Source organism: Nicotiana tabacum, chromosome 14 (assembly GCF_000715075.1).
Source record: "Nicotiana tabacum cultivar K326 chromosome 14, ASM71507v2, whole genome shotgun sequence".
NCBI lineage: Eukaryota > Viridiplantae > Streptophyta > Magnoliopsida > Solanales > Solanaceae > Nicotiana > Nicotiana tabacum.
The window spans coordinates 105,132,625-105,153,215 of NC_134093.1; the positions used below are offsets into that span (position 1 = coordinate 105,132,625).

The 20,591-nt window shown below is 34.9% G+C and overlaps 1 protein-coding gene across 2 annotated transcripts; it reads left to right on the forward strand.

Annotated features, from left to right (window-relative positions):
• Positions 1-14,622: 14,622 nt before the first annotated feature.
• On the forward strand, positions 14,623-20,512 carry LOC107800139 (uncharacterized). Of its 2 annotated transcripts, none has more exons than XM_075229814.1 (6): positions 14,623-14,772; positions 15,210-18,152; positions 18,226-18,290; positions 18,607-18,656; positions 19,801-19,919; positions 19,999-20,512. In XM_075229814.1, the coding sequence occupies exon 2, from the start codon at positions 15,265-15,267 to the stop codon at positions 17,035-17,037; it is 1,773 nt and encodes a 590-aa protein (XP_075085915.1). In that variant the 5' UTR covers positions 14,623-14,772; positions 15,210-15,264; the 3' UTR covers positions 17,038-18,152; positions 18,226-18,290; positions 18,607-18,656; positions 19,801-19,919; positions 19,999-20,512. The 2 variants fall into 2 exon arrangements, with proteins under 2 accessions (XP_075085915.1, XP_075085914.1); XM_075229813.1 differs by having other exon boundaries at positions 14,624-14,772; positions 15,178-18,152.
• Positions 20,513-20,591: the final 79 nt, after the last annotated feature.

Genomic DNA, 20,591 nt, shown 5'->3' on the forward strand with positions numbered 1-20,591 from the left:
TGTGACCTAATTCTGAAAATAAGTAACATACACAAATACTTTTACTACGCGTCTTCAAAGAATTGTCAAATAACACGAATCGAAGAATTTGAGCCTTTTGGACTTCAAAAAATTTGTGATTGATGAGATTGGCCTATATCTCCTAGAAAAAAGTGATAAATGACAATACAAAATCTTAAAATTGACTATATATTAATGTTTGTAAAAAAATAACTTAATATATTTATATAGGGAATTGCCAATTATTTATTTAAATGAATACAAAAAGAAAGAAAAACAATAATAATAATTGTTTTATTCATACTTTTAACTTATCTTTTTTCATCCTTGTTGCTCTAAGTTTGCACTTTTAGCAATATGACCCTTAATAATAAACTATATGTTATGAAAATAATTATATTGTGGATGTTCATTTATTACTCTGCTATAGATAATCTTCCTGAAGAAGATTATCCATTTAGTACTCTGTTGAAGTTTATCTACAAGCAGCTGATGCAGGCAGGTTGCAAGCAGCTCAATGAAATGATTTGCAGCAGCTTCTTATTAAACAGGCAGGTTGCAAGCAGCTCATGCAGACAGCTTACAAGCAGCTAAAGAAAAGCCTTGCAGCTGCTTCCTTTCTTCTATAAATAGAGAAGTTTTCATTTCATTATGTACATGAATTTGAAGTTGAATAATATATCAGTTTCTTTCTATACTTGTCTTTACTTTACAGTCTTTATTTTATAACACGTTATCAGCACGAGACTCTGCCATCTCGAGAAAATACTTTGAAAGTATCAGAGGTACGAACTTTCTTTTTCTAAATAATGTCAAATCTTTCTAAACTTGAGTTTGTAGCCCTGGATATATCGGGTAAAAGCTACATGTCTTGAGTGCTTGATGCCGAAATTCATCTTGATGTGATGGGTCTGGCAGACACCATCAAAGATAAAAATCAGGCATCAAACCAAGACCGTGCCAAAGCAATGATATTCCTACGCCATCACCTTGATGAGGGCCTGAAAATGGAATATCTTACTGTTAAAGATCCAGTCATACTGTGGAGTAATTTGAAAGATAGATATGACCACCTGAAGATGGTCGTTCTTCCACAGGCACGTTATGATTGGACTCATCTAAGGCTACAAGATTTTAAATCTATCAGTGAGTATAATTCTGCTATGTTCAGAATTATTTCCCAATTGAAACTATGTGGTGATAATATTACTGATCATGATATGTTGGAGAAAACTTTCACCACTTTTCATACCTCGAATATGCTCCTGCAGCAGCAATATCGAGAGATGAGATTTAAAAAGTATTCTGAACTTATCTCACATCTTCTTGTAGCCGAGCAACATAATGGGCTATTAATGAAAAATCATGAAAGACGACCTACTGGTTCTTATCCATTCCCTGAAGTGAATGAGACGAACTTCCACCAAGCTAAGCGTGGAAGAGGATGTGGCCCCAGTCGTGGTCATGGCCGTGGTCGGGGAGAAAACTCTAATCGTAGTAATAACAATGCACCAAAGAACCCTCCTCACCACCAGCAGTGAAAAAGGAAGGAACAAAAGCATGAAGCGGTGCAAGAAGCAAAGCCAGAAAATGCATGTTATAGATGTGGAGGAAAAGGGCACTGGTCACGTACATGTCGTACGCCAAGGCACCTGGTTGAGCTGTATCAAGCCTCCCTGAAGAAGACAGAGAAAAATGTTGAAGTAAATTTTATTTCTGAAGATAATTTAGACTTCATGCATTTAGAAGTAGCTGATTATTTTGCACTCCCAGAAGGAGAAACAAGTCATGTGATCGGTAGTAAATCTGTAAAAATGTAAATATTTTAATTTTTAATGTTTGTAGTAGATAGTATGGTTATATAATTATTGTACATAAATAAAAGTTATGCTTAGATAATAATGTTTACTATCATATTTATTTTGTTTATGTCATTTTGAAGAATATGGATAATCCTCAAATTATGTTTAGATCAAAGACCAATCATGAAGATATTTGTATAATTGATAGTGGAACAACTCATGCCATATTCAAAGATCAGAAATACTTTTCTTATTTGCATAAGGAAAAAGCAAATGTTTCTACAATTTATGGTAATATAAGTTTGATTGAAGGCTCCGGAAGAGCTATTGTATTTCTGTCTAAGGGAACAAAACTTATTATCAACAATGCATTGTACTCTTCCAAGTCCCGAATAAACTTGTTGAGTTTTATAGATATCCGCCGAAATGGGTATCATGTTGAGACAATAGATGAAATGAATGTGGAATATCTTTGTATTACAAAGAATATTTCTGGCCAGAAATACATTGTAGAAAAGTTACCAACTTTATCTTCTGGCTTATATTATTCAAAGATTAGTACAGTTGAAACACACTCTATCGTAAACCAGAAGTTTACTGATTCAAATATTTTTGTGCTTTGGCATGGCTGTTTGGGCCATCCTGGATCAATAATGATGAGACGAATTACTGAAAATTCGAGTGGGCATCCATTAAAGAACTTGAAGATTCTTACAAATAATGAATTTTCTTGTGATGCTTGTTATCAAGACAAAATGATCACTAGACCATCACCAATGAAGGTTGGCATTGAGTCCCCTACCTTCTTAGAATGTATACATGGGGATATATGTGGACCTCACCCACCCAGTGGGTTGTTTAGATATTTTATGGTCCTAATAGATGCATCTTCAAGATGGTCTCATGTGTGCCTATTATCATCTCGCAACCTGGCGTTTGCAAAGTTATTAGCCCAAATAATTCGATTAAGGGCACGATTTCCAGATTATCCTATAAAGGCTATTCGCCTTGATAATGCTGGAGAATTCTCATCTCAAGCTTTTGATGATTACTGTCTATCAGTTGGGATAAAAGTTAAACATCCGGTAGCTTATGTTCATACTCAAAATGGCCTTGCAGAGTCATTTATTAAACGACTGCAATTGATAGCAAGACCACTACTTATGAAAACAAAATTGCCCACTACTGTTTGGGGCCATGCTATCTTGCACGCAGCATCACTTATCCGTCTCAGACCAACACATTATAATAAATATTCTCCGTCACAATTAGTTTTTGGTCATGAACCAAATATGGCCCATCTACGAATTTTTGGATGTGTTGTATATGTGCCAGTAGCACCGCCACAGCGCAGTAAGATGGGTCCCCAAAGAAGGTTAGGAATATATATTGGATTTGAATCACCCTTTATTATTCGCTATCTTGAACCATTGACGGGAGATTTATTTACTGCTCGATTTGCAGATTGTCAATTTGATGAAACAAATTTCCCACAATTAGGGGGAGAGAAAAAGGAAATCAAAAGAGAAATTGTGTGAAAAGTTTCATCATTATCTCACTTTGATCCACGTACCCCTATATGTAATCAGGAGGTTCAGAAGATCATCCATTTACAGAATATAGCAAATCAAATGTCAGACACATGTACTGATTTGAAAAGAATAACTAAGTCACATATCCCTGCAAAGAATGTGCCTATCCGAATTGATGTCCCAGCAGGACCATCTATTAGCATGAGAGCTAGTGAACCTAAAGCACGCCTGAAGCGTGGTAGGCTTATGGGTTCTAAGGATCGAAATCCTAGAAAAAAAAATCGACAAATGATCAAAATGATATTATGAAGGGATCTCCTGAAGAGACCCAAGATCTGATTAGTTATGAGATTCCTGAAGAAATCAATAAACCTGAGGCTCAAGTGAGCGAGGAACTTTTAATAATGATTAATTTAAATCGATCTGAAATAGTGGTGGATAATATTTTTGCATATAATATTGCACTTAACATTATGCAAGATAGTGAGGATTTTGAACCCCGATCTGTCGAAGAATGTCAACAAAGATCTTATTGGCCAAAATGGCAAGGGGCAATTCAATCAGAATTGAACGCACTTGCTAAAAGAGAGGTCTTTGAACCAGTAGTCCAAACACCTGCTAGTATAAAACCAGTTGGTCATAAATGGGTTTTTGTGCGAAAAAGGAATGAGCAAAATGAAGTTGAAAGATACAAGGCTCGCCTTGTCGCACAAGAATTCTCACAACGACCTGGAGTCGATTATGAAGAAACATATTCATCCATTATGGATGCCATAACATTTCGATATCTCATCAGTTTAGCCTTACGTGAAAGGCTTGAAATACATATGATGGATGTAGTTACAGCTTATCTGTACGGGTCACTTGATAATGAGATTTACATGAAAATCCCTGAAGGATTTAAAATGCCTGAAGCATATTCAAAATCTCGGAAAATATACTCAATCAGATTACAAAGATCTTTGTACGGTTTAAAACAATCCGGGCGCATGTGGTATAATCGCCTCAGTGAATATTTGTTGAAAGAGGGTTACATAAATGATGTTATTTGTCCATGTATTTTTATAAAGAAAATGGCATTAGAATTTGTTATACTTGCTGTTTATGTTGATGACATAAATCTTGTTGGAACTCCAGAAGAGCTCCAAAAGGCAATTGAATATCTTAAGAAAGAATTTGAGATGAAAGATCTTGGAAAGACAAAACTTTGTCTTGGACTGCAAATTGAATATTTAGTAAATGGGATCTTTATGCATCAATCTGCCTATACAGAAGGGGTCTTAAAACGCTTTTACATGGACAAAGCGCACCCATTGAGTATACCAATAGTTGTTCGATCACTTGAAGTGAATAAGGACCCGTTTCGACCTCCAGAAGAGGATGAGGAACTCCTGGGTCCTGAAACACCCTATCTCAGTGCAATTGGTGCACTTATGTATCTTGCTATTGCTACAAGGCCTGACATAGCATTTTCTATTAATTTACTAGCAAGATATAGCTCTTCTCCTACACGGAGACATTGGAACGGGATTAAGCATATATTGCGATATTTAAAGGGCACTCTTGATATGGGTTTATTTTATGCTAACAAAGATAATGCAGATCTTGTTGGTTATGCAGATGCATGTTATTTATCTGATCCCCATAAAGCTCGATCTCAAACCGGGTACGTATTTACATGTGGAGGTACTGTCATATCATGGCGCTCCACAAAGCAGTCAATTGTTGCTACTTCTTCAAATCATGCTGAGATAATAGCTATTCATGAAGCAAGTAAGGAATGTGTATGGTTGAGATCAATGATTCATTTTATTCAAGAAAAATATGGTTTGGAGTGTGATAAAAGATCCACAATTTTATATGAAGATAATGCCGCATGCATAGCCCAATTGAAGGGAAGATTTATAAAAGGAGATAGAACGAAGCACATTTTACCAGAATTATTCTACACACACGATCTTCAGAAAAATAGTGGCATTGATGTGCAGCAAATCCGTTCAAGTGACAATCCGGCAGATTTATTCACTAAATCTTTGCCAACTCAACTTTTGAGAAGATGGTATACAAGATTGGAATGCGGTGACTCAAATATTTGAAACAAGGTTTTCATCAGGGGGAGTAAAATACGCGATGTACTCTTTTTTCCTTACTAAGGTTTTTTCCCACAGGGTTTTTCTTATAAGGTTTTTAATGAGGCATCTAGAAATGCGTATTACTAAATATGTGTACTCTTTTTCCTTCACTAGGATTTTTTCCACTGGGTTTTTCCTAGTAAGGTTTTAACGAGGCACAATACCTTTTAATGAACATCCAAGGGGGAGTGTTATGAAAATAATTATATTATGGATGTTTATTTATTACTCCGCTATAGATAATCTTCCTGGAAAAGATTATCTATTTAGTACTCTGTTGAAGTTTATCTACAAGCAGCTGATGCAGGCAGGTTGCAAGCAGCTCAATGAAATGATTTGCAGCAGCTTCTTATTAAACAGACAGGTTGCAAGCAGCTCATGCAGACAGCTTACAAGCAGCTAAAGAAAAGCCTTGCAGCTGCTTCCTGAAAAGCCTCGCAGCTGCTTCATTTCTTTTATAAATAGAGGAGTTTTCAGTTCATTATGTACATAAGTTTGAAGTTTGAATAATATATCAGTTTCTCTCTATACTTGTCTTTACTTTACAGTTTTTATTTTATAACACATTTCAAATAGTTTAAGGATCTATTGTTTGATTTTTTTTTGTTTTTTACAATCAATGCTCTTCTTGTGGAAATAAACCTCGAATTTTTTGTCAACTTGAAAACTAATTTTTCTTATATGATAATTCTGGAAAAGAATTAAATTGAATTCTTATGCTGGAATATTAAAAAAAATAGTATTTTTTTGCGTACGACATCATGTTGTTGCAGTAATATATGAGATATAGATAATTTTCAAACTCCTTTCCTGCTCATCACAATTATTTTTCTCCTTTAATTTTTTGTATTTAGACACCACATTGGCACATTCAGAACAAATATTTATGTATCTACAAACATCACTTTTAATAGTAACAATATATAGAAACTTCCTCTTTGAATTATAAATGCCCTACAAGAAGAGTGAATGTCAAACATTTTTGGAAATCAAATTTAAGAAAAGAAAATGTAATATACTTCTATTTTTTACAAATAATATCTATTTTAAAACCTTAAATATTAGGATTTCCTATATGATTCAAATAAAAAATTTAATAATTAAAATTTTAGTTGATTTTAAATATTAAAAAATAATTAAATTATAATTTTTCAAATGTGAATTTATATTCGAAGAATAAAAATATCGATCAATATTCTAGAAATAGTGTCGAAAGAATTATAAATATGCTACATTGTTCAAATAAGAAAATTATTTCTATAAGGTACAACATTTTTTATTTAATAGTTCTAAATGTTAGGACTTACCATAAAGTTTAAAATAAAACAAAAAGTTACAGTAATGTTCTTTTTTATCTCAACATCCTAAATTTTAAGAAAAATTAGTGGGGACAGGTCACAGAATTAAGTCATATAATCATCGTCATTATTACTTGTCTGTTATGAAAATAATTATATTGTGGATGTTCTTTTATTACTCCGCTATAGATAATCTTCCTGAAGAAGATTATCCATTTAGTACTCTGATAAAGTTTATCTACAAGCAGCTGATGCAGGCAGGTTGCAAGCAGCTCAATGAAATGATTCGCAGCAGCTTCTTATTAAACAGGCAGGTTGCAAGCAGCTCATGCAGACAGCTTACAAGCAGCTAAAGAAAAGCCTTGCAGCTGCTTCCTGAAAAGCCTCGCAGCTGCTTCATTTCTTTTATAAATAGAGGAGTTTTCAGTTCATTATGTACATAAGTTTGAAGTTTGAATAATATATCAGTTTCTCTCTATACTTGTCTTTACTTTACAGTTTTTATTTTATAACACGTTATCAGCATGAGACTCTGCCATCTCGAGAAAATACTTTGAAAGTATCAGAGGTACGAACTTTCTTTTTCTAAATAATGTCAAATCTTTCTAAACTTGAGTTTGTAGCCCTGGATATAGCGGGCAAAAGCTACATGTCTTGGGTGCTTGATGCCGAAATTCATCTTGATGCGATGGGTCTGGCAGACAACATCAAAGATAAAACCAGGCATCAAACCAAGACCGTGCCAAAGTAATGATATTCGTACGCCATCACCTTGATGAGGGCCTGAAAATGAAATATCTTATTGTTAAAGATCCAGTCATACTGTGAAATAATTTGAAAGATAGATATGACCACCTGAAGATGGTCGTTCTTCCACAGACACGTTATGATTGGACTCATCTAAGGCTACAAGATTTTAAATCTATCAATGAGTATAATTCTGCTTTGTTCAGAATTATTTCCCAATTGAAACTATGTGGTGATAATATTACTGATCATGATATGGTGAAAAAAACTTTCACCACTTTTCATGCCTCGAATATGCTCCTGCAGCAGCAATATCGAGAGATGGGATTTAAAAAGTATTATGAACTTATCTCACATCTTCTGGTAGTCGAGCAACATAATGGGCTATTAATGAAAAATCATGAAAGCCGACCTACTGATTCTTGTCCATTCCCTGAAGTGAATAAGACGAACTTCCACCAAGCTAAGCGTGGAAGAGGACGTGGCCCCAGTCGTGGTCATGGCCGTGGTCGGGGAGGAAACTCTAATCGTGGTAATAACAATGCACCAAAGAACCCTCCTCACCACCAGCAGTGGAAAAGGAAGGAACAAAAGCATGAAGCGGTGCAAGCAACAAAGCCGGAAAATGCATGCTAGATATGTGGAGGAAAAGGGTACTGGTCATGTACATGTCGTACGCCAAAGCACCTGGTTGAGCTATATCAAGCCTCCCTGAAGAAGACAGAGAAAAATACTGAAGCAAGTTTTATTTTTGAAGATAATTTAGACTTCATACATTTTGATGTAGCTGATTATTTTGCACTCCCAGAAGGAGAAACAAGTCATGCAATCGGTAGTGAATATGTAGAAATGTAAATATTTTAATTTTTATTGTTTGTAGTAGATAGTATGGTTATGTAATTGTTGTACATAAATAAAAGTTATGCTTTGATAATAATGTTTACTATTATATTTATTTTGAAGAATATGGATAATCCTCAAATTATGTTTGGATCAAAGACCAATTATGAAGATATTTGTGTAATTGATAGTGGAACAACTCATGCCATATTCAAAGATCAGAAATACTTTTCTTATTTGCATAAGGAAAAAGCAAATGTTTCTACAATTTCTGGTAATATAAGTTTGATTGAAGGCTTCGGAAGAGCTGTTGTATTTCTGTCTAAGGGAACAAAACTTATTATAGACAATGCATTATTCTCCTGCAAGTCCCGAAGAAACTTGTTGAGTTTTATAGATATCCGCCGAAATGAGTATCATGTTGAGACAATAGATGAAATGAACGTGGAATATCTTTGTATTACAAAGAATATTTCTGGCTAAAAATGCATGGTAGAAAAGTTATCAACTTTATCTTCTGGCTTATACTATTCAAAGATTAGTACAGTTGAAGCACACTCTACCGTAAACCAGAAGTTTACTGATTCAAATACTTTTGTGCTTTGGCATGGCCGTTTGGGCCATCATGGATCAATAATGATGAGACGAATTACTGAAAATTCGAGTGGGCATCCATTAAAGAACCTGAAGATTCTTACAAATGATGAATTTTCTTATGATGCTTGTTATCAAGGCAAAATGATCACTAGACCATCACCAATGAAGGTTGGCATTGAGTCTCCTACCTTTTTAGAACGTATACATGGGGATATATATGGACCTATTCACCTACCAAGTGGGCTGTTTAGATATTTTATGGTCCTAATAGATGCATCCTCAAGATGGTCTCATGTTTGCCTACTATCATCTCGCAACCTGGCATTTGCAAAGTTATTAGTCCAAATAATTCGATTAAGGGCACAATTCCCAGATTATCCTATAAAGGCTATTCGCCTTGATAATGCTGGACAATTCTCATCTCAAGCTTTTGATTATTATTGTCTATCAGTTGGAATAAAAGTTGAACATCCTGTAGCTTATGTTCATACTCAAAATGGCCTTGTAGAGTCATTTATTAAACGGCTGCAATTGATAGCAAGACCACTACTTATAAAAATAAAATTGCTCACTAATGTTTGGGGCCATTCTATCTTGCACGCAGCATTACATATCCGTCTCCGACCAACACATTATAATAAATATTCTCCGTCACAATTGGTTTTTGGTCATGAATCAAATATTTCCCATCTACGAATTTTTGGATGTGTTATATATATGCCAGTAGCACCACTACAGCGCAGTAAGATGGGCCCCCAAAGAAGGTTAGGAATATATATTGAGTTTTAATCACCCTCTATTATTCGCTATCTTAAACCATTGACTGGAGATTTATTTACTGCTCGATTTGCAAATTATCGATTTGATGAAATAAATTTTCCATAATTAGGGGGAGAGAAAAAGGAAATCAAAAGAGAAATTGTGTAGAAAGTTTCATTATCTCATTTTGATCCACATACCCTTATATGTAATCAGGAGGTCCAGAAGATCATCCATTTATAAAATATAGCAAATCAAATGCTAGACGCATTTACTGATTTGAAAAGGATAACTAAGTCACATATCCATGCAGAGAATGTGCCTATACGAATTGATGTCCCAGCAGGACCATCTACTAGTATAAGAACTAGTGAACCTAAAGCACGCCTGAAGCGTGGTAGGCCTTTGGGTTCTAAGGATCGAAATCCTAGAAAAAGAAATCGACAAATGATCAAAATGATATTATGAAGGGATCTCCTGAAGAGACCCAAGATCTGATTAGTTCTGAGATTCATGAAGAAATTAATGAACCCGAGACTCAAGTGAGTGAGGAACTTTTAATAAGTTCTACTAGTGATGGGATTAATTTAAATCGATCTGAAATAGTGGTGGATAATATTTTTGCATACAATGTTGCACTTAACATTCTGCAAGATAGTGAGGATTGTGAACCCCGATCTGTCGAAGAATGTCAACAAAGATCTGATTAGCCAAAATGGCAAGGGGCAATTCAATCAGAATTGAACGCACTTGCTAAAAGAGAGGTCTTTGAACCAGTAGTCCAAACACCTGCTGGTGTAAAACAGTTGGTCATAAATGGGTTTTTGTGCGAAAAAAGAATGACCAAAATGAAGTTAAAAGATACAAGGCTCGCCTTGTCATACAAGGATTCTCACAACGACCCGAAGTCGATTATGAAGAAATATATTCACCAGTTATGGATGTCATAACATTTTGATATCTCATCAGTTTAGCCTTACGTGAAAGATTTGAAATACATATGATGGATGTGGTTACAACTTATCTGTATGGGTCACTTGATAATGAGATTTACATGAAAATCCCTGAAGGATTTAAAATGCTTGAAGCATATTCGAAATCTCGGGAAATGTATTCAATCAGATTACAAAGATCTTTGTACGGTTTAAAGCAATCTGAGCGCATATGTTATAATCGCCTTAATGAATATTTACTGAAAGAGGGTTACATAAATGATGTTATTTGTCCATGTATTTTTATAAAGAAAATGGCATCAGAATTTGTTATACTTGCTGTTTATGTTGATGACATAAATCTTGTTGGAACTCCAGAAGAGCTCCAAAAGGCAATTGAATATCTTAAGAAAGAATTTGAGATGAAAGATCTTGGAAAAACAAAACTTTGTCTTGGATTGCAAATTGAACATTTAGCAAACATGATCTTTATGCATCAATCTGCCTATACAGAAAGGGTCTTAAAACGCTTTTACATAGACAAAGCGCACCCATTGAGTATACCAATGGTTGTTCGATCACTTGAAGTGAATAAGGACCCGTTCCGACCTCCAGAAGAGGATGAGGAACTCCTTGGTCCTGAAACACCCTATCTCAGTGCAATTGATGCACTTATATATCTTGCTAATGCTACAAGGCCTGACATAACATTTTCTATTAACTTACTAGCAAGATATAGCTCTTCTCGTACTCGGAGACATTGGAATGGGATTAAGCATATTTTGCGATATTTAAAGGGAACTCTTGATATGGGTTTGTTTTATGCTAACAAAGGTAATGCAAATCTTGTTGGTTATGCAGATGCAGGTTATTTATCTGATCCTCATAAAGCTCAATCTCAAATCGGGTACGTGTTTACATGTGGAGGTACTGTCATATCATGGCGCTCCACAAAGCACTCAATTGTTTCTATTTTTTCAAATCATGCTGAGATAATAGCTATTCATAAAGCAAGTAGGGAATGCATACGGTTGAGATCATTGATTCATTTTATTCAAGAAAAATATGGTTTGGAGTGTGATAAAAGATCCACAATTTTATACGAAGACAATGCTGCATGCATAGCCCAATTGAAGGAAAGATTTATAAAAGGAGATAGAACGAAGTACATTTCACCAAAATTATTCTACACACACGATCTTTAGAAAAATGGTGACATTGATGTGCAGCAAATCCGTTCAAGTGACAATCCGACAGATTTATTCACTAAATCTTTGCCAACTTCAACTTTTGAGAAGATGGTATACAAGATTGGAATGCGAAGACTCAAACATTTGAAACAAGGTTTTCATCATGAGGAGTAAAATACGCAATGTACTCTTTTTTCCTTACTAAGGTTTTTTCCCACATGGTTTTTCTTATAAGGTTTTTAATTAGGCAGCTAGAAATGCGTATTACTAAATATGTGTACTCTTTTTCCTTCACTAGAATTTTTTTCACTGGGTTTTTCCTAGTAAGGTTTTAACGAGGCACAATACCTTTTAATGAACATCCAAGGGGGAGTGTTATGAAAATAATTATATTGTGGATGTTTATTTATTACTCCGCTATAGATAATCTTCCTGAAAAAGATTATCCATTTAGTACTTTGTTGAAGTTTATCTACAAGCAGCTGATGCAGGCAAGTTGCAAGCAGTTCAATGAAATGATTTGCAACAATTTCTTATTAAACAGGCAGGTTGCAAGCAGCTCATGCAGACAACTTACAAGCAGCTAAAGAAAAGCCTCGCAACTGCTTCCTGAAAAGCCTCGCAGCTGCTTCCTTTCTTCTATAAATAGAGGAGTTTTCAGTTCATTATGTACATAAGTTTGAAATTTGAATAATATATCAGTTTCTCTCTATACTTGTCTTTACTTTACCGTTTTTTATTTTATAACACAACCCGATTTCTCTGGTCATACGAATTTCTGAAAAATTAACTCAAATTTGCAAGGTGCCTCTTTCCCTATGCATTTGGAATTTCTCCTAACAAAAATTTCTCCTAAAGATAAATCTGAACGAAAATACTGTTCAAAATTCGAAAAATATTTCAGCATAATATATTGGAGTTCCAATATAATATACTGCTCCAGCATAATATGCTGGAAGTTCATACACATGTGCACCAATCTCCAGTATATTATGCTGGACCGGTCCGTGTTGCAGCAAAATAATGACTATTTTTCAATGATTTTGCAAACGTTAGCTATTCTGGCTAGCCCGTACTATTTTTACCTTGCTTATTGTTTCTCCCTTCGCAATTCAACTCTATGAAATTAATTATACGAGCAAATCATCTTGATCTCATGTCTGTTTTTCTTTTTCTTTTTCCTTAAACGATAAATAATTGAGTATTAGAATGAATTCATTGGAACGAAAATAATATCTTAATTGATTTTAAATTCGTAAATATTGGGACTTCATACTTAGTTCAAATAAGAAACGATTTAATAAGCAAAATTGTACTTAGTTGGTTTCAAATTTCTAAATATTAAAAAAGTTAGATATGTGATCCCAAAATAACTTAACCGTGCATAGTAGTATTCCCTCCAGTAATTTTATGTCCAGTATTTTTCAATGCATTCCCAAAATAAAAGTAAGCCTAAAAACCAATACTGCCACTTTTATTATACTTATTAATTATGGATATTCATATATGTTTTCTCAAAAATAAATACTTAACACTCTAATAAAACGAAAATCACATTCAAACTAATATTGTGCGAGATTTCCACAATAAAGGTAATGTAAGTATTTGATTTGTTGAATAAAGTGAGCGTATCTACAAATTAGTGGAGTGTTGAGTGTAATTTACCAAAATTGAGCACTTAAAAAGCTATAACAATTATTGATGCAAAGAAGGAAAAGTTCCCTTTCAAAAATAATTGCAATTATTTTAACCTAATTTCACTTTTTTCATCTACACTGTTCCGACCAATATTGTCATTTATCTTTTAGGGTAGGTTTATTTTGGTATCTCAAATATAGTTCTGAGCATATTTAGTCCCTTAAGTATGCTAAAGTGGAGCACATTTAGTCTCACCGACACAATGTGTTCAAAAACTAACGGTGTTACCAAACTCTGATTCATGAAGCAAATCTTCTGCTCTGAAGCAAAACGTTTCCTTTTCTTTTATTGGATAACGCAAATTATCACTTTAATTCCTCGTTTTTAATAATGTCTTCTAAAATTTTTACCTTGAAAATATCCCCTTCTGTGCCAGTTTTCAATGAAAAAATGACACTGTATAGCCGCCGTAAAAATAATAGGCGAAAAATATATAAAATTTGTATATTTGTTTGTATATATATACATTTAAAAATTTTGGTTGATTTTTCCAAAAAGAAAAGTTAAAATTTGAAAAAACTAGAGCTACTAGGATCACTTCTAGGCATATTATTGAAGCAAACGAATAATCAGGTTGTATTATCACTTTTAGCCAGTGCCAAAAACTATTTACATCTAGTAGCGAAAAATATATATAAAATTTGTATAATTTTTGTATATTAACATACAAAAAAAAAATTATATATACAAAAAATATACAAATTTTATATATTTTTTCAGCTATTATTTTTACAGCGGCTATACAGTGTCATTTTCTCATTGAAAACTGGCACAGAAGGGGATATTTTCAAGGTCAAAATTTTAGAAGACATTATCTAAAAATGAGGAATTAAAATGATAATTTATGTTATCCAATAAAAAGAGAGAAAACGTTTTACTTCAGAACAGAAGATTTGCTTCATGAATCAGAGTTGGGTAACACCGTTAGTTTTTGAACACATTGTGTTAGTGAGACTAAATATGCTCCACTTTAGCATACTTAAGGGACTAAATATGCTCAGAACTATACTTGAGGTACCAAAATAGACCGACGTTAACATATTGGCCAAAAACTCGTTCCTTTTTCAACAAACCAAGAATTCGCACAAATTTCTTCGGTTTCTCAAATTCGTGTTCTCATTTTTTTCATCTCTTTTTCTGTCCTCTGGCGCTATTACGTTTAGCTGCGTTTCTGTTTTGTTCCTCTTCTTTTCTTTCGTTTTCTCGCCTTCTGCATAAATCTCTTGGAATTTGTACCACAAGTTTGTAAGTTCCTTTTTGCACTACAAGTTCTATTCGATATTTAATTTCAATAGTTAATCTCCACTGTGATTATAACTTTAACTGATAAATTTAACTGTAATTGTTTGATGCTTTTTCTTTCTTTTGTTTTTTGGTGGATCCATGGAATTTTTTATCGCATTTATTAGCATATTGTATCTCCTTTGACGCATAGTATGAATAGACGTAGTCAATTTTGGGATGAAGATTTCTATTGCGCAGTAGCTCCAAAACGTGTTTAAGTATAATGCCACTCTTTGAACATAGACAGTTGTAATTTTGCTCAATTTACTAATAGAAATTTCAATTTTTACTCTGATAAAATAGTTCCTCCAGAATCCTTGAGCAATTTTCTACTCCCTTTTATTAATGTGCAAAATTTTGTGTCAGGATTATTTACACGCAAGTTTTTGATTGAACAGAGTCGCAAGCAGCAGTATATAAACACTTCATTCAACTCCTTCGGAGAAATAAAGTATGGGGATTATAAAAGATGGTTCAGTATCAGGAATATTACCCACTAACAAGGTCTTTGTTGTACATTACCCTGCTTACACTTCTTCAATGGAACGCGCTGTTGAGACTCTTGGCGGCATTCAAGGCATTGTCAAGGCTCGTACTTCACAGTCAAATAAGTTGGAGCTCTATTTCCGTCCAGAAGATCCTTATTCACACCCTGCCTTCGGGGAGCTTAAGCATAGCAATAATTTCTTGCTGAAAATTTCCAAGACTAAAGTAAGGGATGTCGATAGTAGTTGTGGGATATCGAGACAATCTTCAATAAGTCCTGTTAACTGGGAACAAGAAAATTCACATTCATTAACTGCACAAAAGGTGAATGAGTCTAGATGTTTGATGACAACTACTAATTTCCAGGAGCATCTCTCGGCTAATATTGTTTCTCATGTTGCTGAAGCTTATCATTTTAATGGAATGGTAGACTATCAGCATGTTCTTGCTGTTCATGCTGATGTTGCAAGAAGAAAAAAGAGACAGTGGGCAGATGTGGAACCTAAATTTGAGAAGGGAGGTCTTATGGATGTCGATCAGGAGGATTTGATGATTTTACTACCTCATCTGTTCTCCTTAAAAGATATGCCTGTAAATATTGTATTAAAATGTTGTGCAAGTTTGAGCTCGAAAAAAAAACAGGACGAACTTGACTGGCAAAATTGGGAGAGGGAGATGGAGATGGAGCGGAATCTTGGCATTGATTTTAATATCAAAGAGGTTCCTAAACCTGTGGATTGGGAAAAGATCATACTTCAGGGCTCAGATGATTGGAGATGGCAGAAAGTGGTATATGAGCTGTTTGAAGAGCGTCAAATATGGGCCAAAGAGTCATTACCTGAGCGCTTGCGTGATGGGGGTCTGGAGGTTGGAGAGAGCAAGCTCAAAAAGCTTCTTGTTAGAGTTGCATATTACTTTTTGAATGGGCCTTTCCGTAGATTTTGGATAAAAAAAGGGTATGATCCTCGGAAGGATCCTGAATCTCGCGTATACCAGAATATTGATTTCCGAGTACACAACCCTAAATTACGAAGCTACTGTGAGAGCCAATTATCATCTGGATTGAAACATAGATGGGATGATATATGTGCCTTCCGAGTTTTTCCGTATAAATGTCAGATGTCATTGCAGCTTTGTGAACTCAAGGACGACTACATTCAACAAGAAATCAGGAAACCCTCAAATCAAGAAACTTGCGATAGTACAACAGGATGGTTCTCCTCTCATATACTTGATTGCTTGAGGCTGTGCATTGCTGTGAGATTTATGTCAGTATGCCCTCATCCTGATGCAGACTCTTTACTAAAATCTTTCTCTACCCGTTTTGAAAAGTCAAAGAGAATTTGCAATTATATGAAAGTTGCAAGACCTGAAGAGCAAGAGAAAGTCAATAAAGAAGCAGAAAACAATAAAGTCGATGAACAAGCAGAAAACTATGAAATTGACGAACCTGATGATTCAGAAGATGATGAAGATGAGTTTGAGGATGATGATGTTGAAGATGAGATGGATGCATACGAATCTCTTGACCTTGTTGGCCAGGAAGGGGATGTCTCTCTGCATGATGATCCACAAACAAACCATGATAACGTTTCTAGAGATTACTTGCAAGAGCTATTTGGTAATTTTCCATTCAGTACAGCGGGGGTGGATGAAGTGCAAGATGATCAGAGTCTTGGAGAATATCAGATATATGACCAATACATCGATGGCTCTTATTCTGAAGATGATGACTACTAAGATGTCTTTGGTATAATGATAAGAAGCAGTCGAGCAATACCAGAATATGAACTGCTGAATGAACAGTTGCATTCACAGTAGCAGTTGCTACAGGGAAATAAGCTTTTTGGCAGCCTTCTTCAACTTGAACTCTGCACCAAGTTCTGCTCAAGTTTACTAGAATTGGATAACTTGTCAAGTTTTTATATTTATAAATCGTACTAGTAATATATAATCTTACTGTTCCTCATTTTGATAATCTCAACAAGTTTGGTTTGGGATTTGTTTGTTAGATTAAGTATCGGGATTTAAAGAACATCTTGTTTTAGAGAACATCAACAAACTTTTCCTTATTGAAACTAAATAGGTCCATATAGAGTGAAACAAATATAGGTAATTCCTTTAGCCAACACCAACTAGTTTGGGATTGTGTGCACATTTTTTTCTTTGTAGTACTTAACCTCACACTTCATGTCACTAAATTTCTGCTCTTTTTTTAAAAAACAATTACTAAAATCTCAAGGCACTAATGGACATTTAGCTAAAATCTAACACAATAAAAGTAAATGATTCACATAGAAGATACCAACTTGTTGAGGTTAATCCATATCCAAGTAGAGATAAGAGTGACATTTAGAGAATCTGTAATTTTCCTTAAAAGGCAATGTTTTGTATAGGAATGGAATCAACCTGAAGAGACTGACATTTAGAGAATCTGTAATTTTCCTTAAAAGGCAATGTTTTGTATAAGAATGGAATCAACCTGAATAGACTGAAAAAGATATATAGGATCCAATATAGCTGATCCCAACTGATTTGGATCGATGCATAGTTGACTGATTGATTGATTTGGAATTGCTGACTAGTATATGAACTGATGGTTTGCAATTATTTCTCTATAGCTTCTATCGACCAGATATGTTACCTGTTCTTATGATGTTTTGTTTTCTCCCGAGTATATCCCTATTTGCTCGAGTTGATAACTTCCCATTGCAAAGGAAAAAAACCCTGGCACTGTAGGATGTTTTTATTCCGATACGTTTTGCTGATGTTTTCGATTTTGTTTTTCTCTTTTAATAGAGAGGAGGCAGACAGAATCTTTTCGCATCAGGGAGAAGTATCCAGACATTTTACCGGTATGATAACCATAGTGCGGTACCTCTCCCATATCTCGTGCAAAGGCTCATTGGATTCTTATTTGAATGCTAGAATCTTGTCTCTGCTTGGGATGAAGGAGCTCCTCCGGAGTCTGTACACACCCCCAGTGAGCGCAGGTACCTACTGAGTGCGAGTGCCGAGTGCTGAGTGACTGTGAGGCATGAGTGATTGTGAGGTATGCTCGAGTGGCAAGAGTGATAGTGAGGTATGCCCGAGTGGCAAGAGTGATTGTGAGGTATGCCCGAGTGACACGAGTAACTGTGTGGTTTGCCCGAGGGGCTGCTTATGATTTCATCATTTTTGCTCACCTTTGCATTGAGCCTTTGTTTGAAAAACTATTGAAAAATATCTTTAAATGATTTTTTACTGGAACCGTGCCCTTCATTGATGCTTCAATACTCTTATCCCTCAGTGCTATGTTTTCCCATTCAGGTGATTGTCGAGAAAGCAGAAAAGGCTGATATCTCTGACATTGATAAGAAGTAAGTTGCTTCTGCGACTTTCCATGATGGTGATTGTTAAGAATAAAGCGTTCAGTTTTAAGCTCTATAGTTATTACATTTAAAACACCGAATGCATGTTGAAATCCAATCCAACTATATATTGGTTTCAGCGTGCTAGTTGCTCTTATAGTTTGTGTTCTCTTTTGTGGTTATATTTGACTTCTAGGTACATGATATCTGTTTTACTTCAGATATTTTTATTTATTTAATTTCTAGTGCTGTTTATTTTTATTTTTTATTATTATTATTATTATTTTGTAGAATATTTGCTTGATCTCAACTTGTTCGGTCATCCGCTTTGTGTCCCCCACCACCCCGGGGCCCGGGGGGGGGGGCAGTGGATGCGGATATTAACATAGCAAGTTAGGAGGATATATCTTGTGAATGCTGCTTGTAGTAGTAAAAGGTTGGCAAAATTTTTGTTCATGAATTGATTATAAAATCAGAGAATTTGTTGCCTGGAAGTTGATAGTACAAGATATTTTATTGTGGTTTGTCATGGTTGATATGAGTTTATGAGTTTCCATTTCTTTTCCTCTTATGCCCCCTGATGGAGGTGGATTTGTGGTTGTGCAAGTTTGGGATATATATATCCTGAATGCTGCAGAATTTTACATTTATTAGCAGGAGTAGCAATTTGACAGAGTTTGTCGCCACGAAGGTTGATGATATAATTCATTAATCATATGCGTTTCTGTTAGATTCAATTTCAAGTATGGTCTGTGCAGTAGTTCCTGGTGTTCATGGTCCCAATCTGAGGTTTTTCGTATCCTAAATACTACATGTTCCTGCCGTTATATAGCACCGGATGGTTGATTTAGATGTTTTGGCTTCATCGCCGTGGAGGTTTGGCTCTGTTACTGAAATATATATTTTGTAGTTTAATTTGTATATATATGTGCAAAGAACTGTCTAGGTATTCAGACGTTTCTTCTTTTGGTAATTAAACACAGGTTGATGCATCAGCATCATGCTATTTGGGCAAATAAACTTCAATATGTTGCCAGAATTAGTCTCCTAAGTCATGATGGTTGCCGATTATTCGTCCTAATATATAAGTAGATCCGACAGATCTATAGCTGCTTTAGTGTAAACTAATATTTGTCTTGCTTTGTGATGTAAGGACCTCGTCCCAGCTGATTTGACTGTTGGCCAGTTTGTTTATGTGGTTCGAAAGAGGATCAATCTCAGCACCGAGAAGGCCATATTTGTCTTTGTCGAAAAACATTCTGCCTCCAACTGGTAAGTAAATTATGTTACATCAAATCTCATACTTTTGCCCTAGACAATTTGAGTCTTGATATATCTTCTTTCACTGCAGCTGTTCTGATATCTGCAATTTACAAGGAAAACAAGGATGAAGATGGATTCCTTTACATGACATACAGAGGCAGATCCGGGATTTTAATTTAATGAGGTTCAAACTTGCATTGAGCTCATTATACTGTTAAAATTATGAGTTCAGATCTAACATTTATTGAGATTTTAGTAGGTTTTTACATATATATATATATATATATATATATACACACACACACACACATCGTGTTATGAGTTCAAATGAACCCATAACCTTTAGGCTACATGCGCTTCTCTATCTGCTATCTTTCATCGGTAAAGGTACTGAATAACTTTGTCTATCAAAGCGCAGACAAATGAGAAGAAATCACGTGACCTCCGCTTTCTTTTTCTATTTTTTTGTTTACCTTTTTTCTTAGTGGCCTAATTTTGAAGTTGTATATGCCATAGTAGATTAGTAGTAACAGAGTTGCAGTTTTGTGATTTGTATACATTTTTTGTGGAAGAAAGAATGGCTGACTCAGGGATTTTGTCTAGAGACTGGAAGTTTATTGTTATGTTATGATAAAAATGCCTTTTATATATCTTTCCTGTTTGCTGTTCTATTACTAGGAG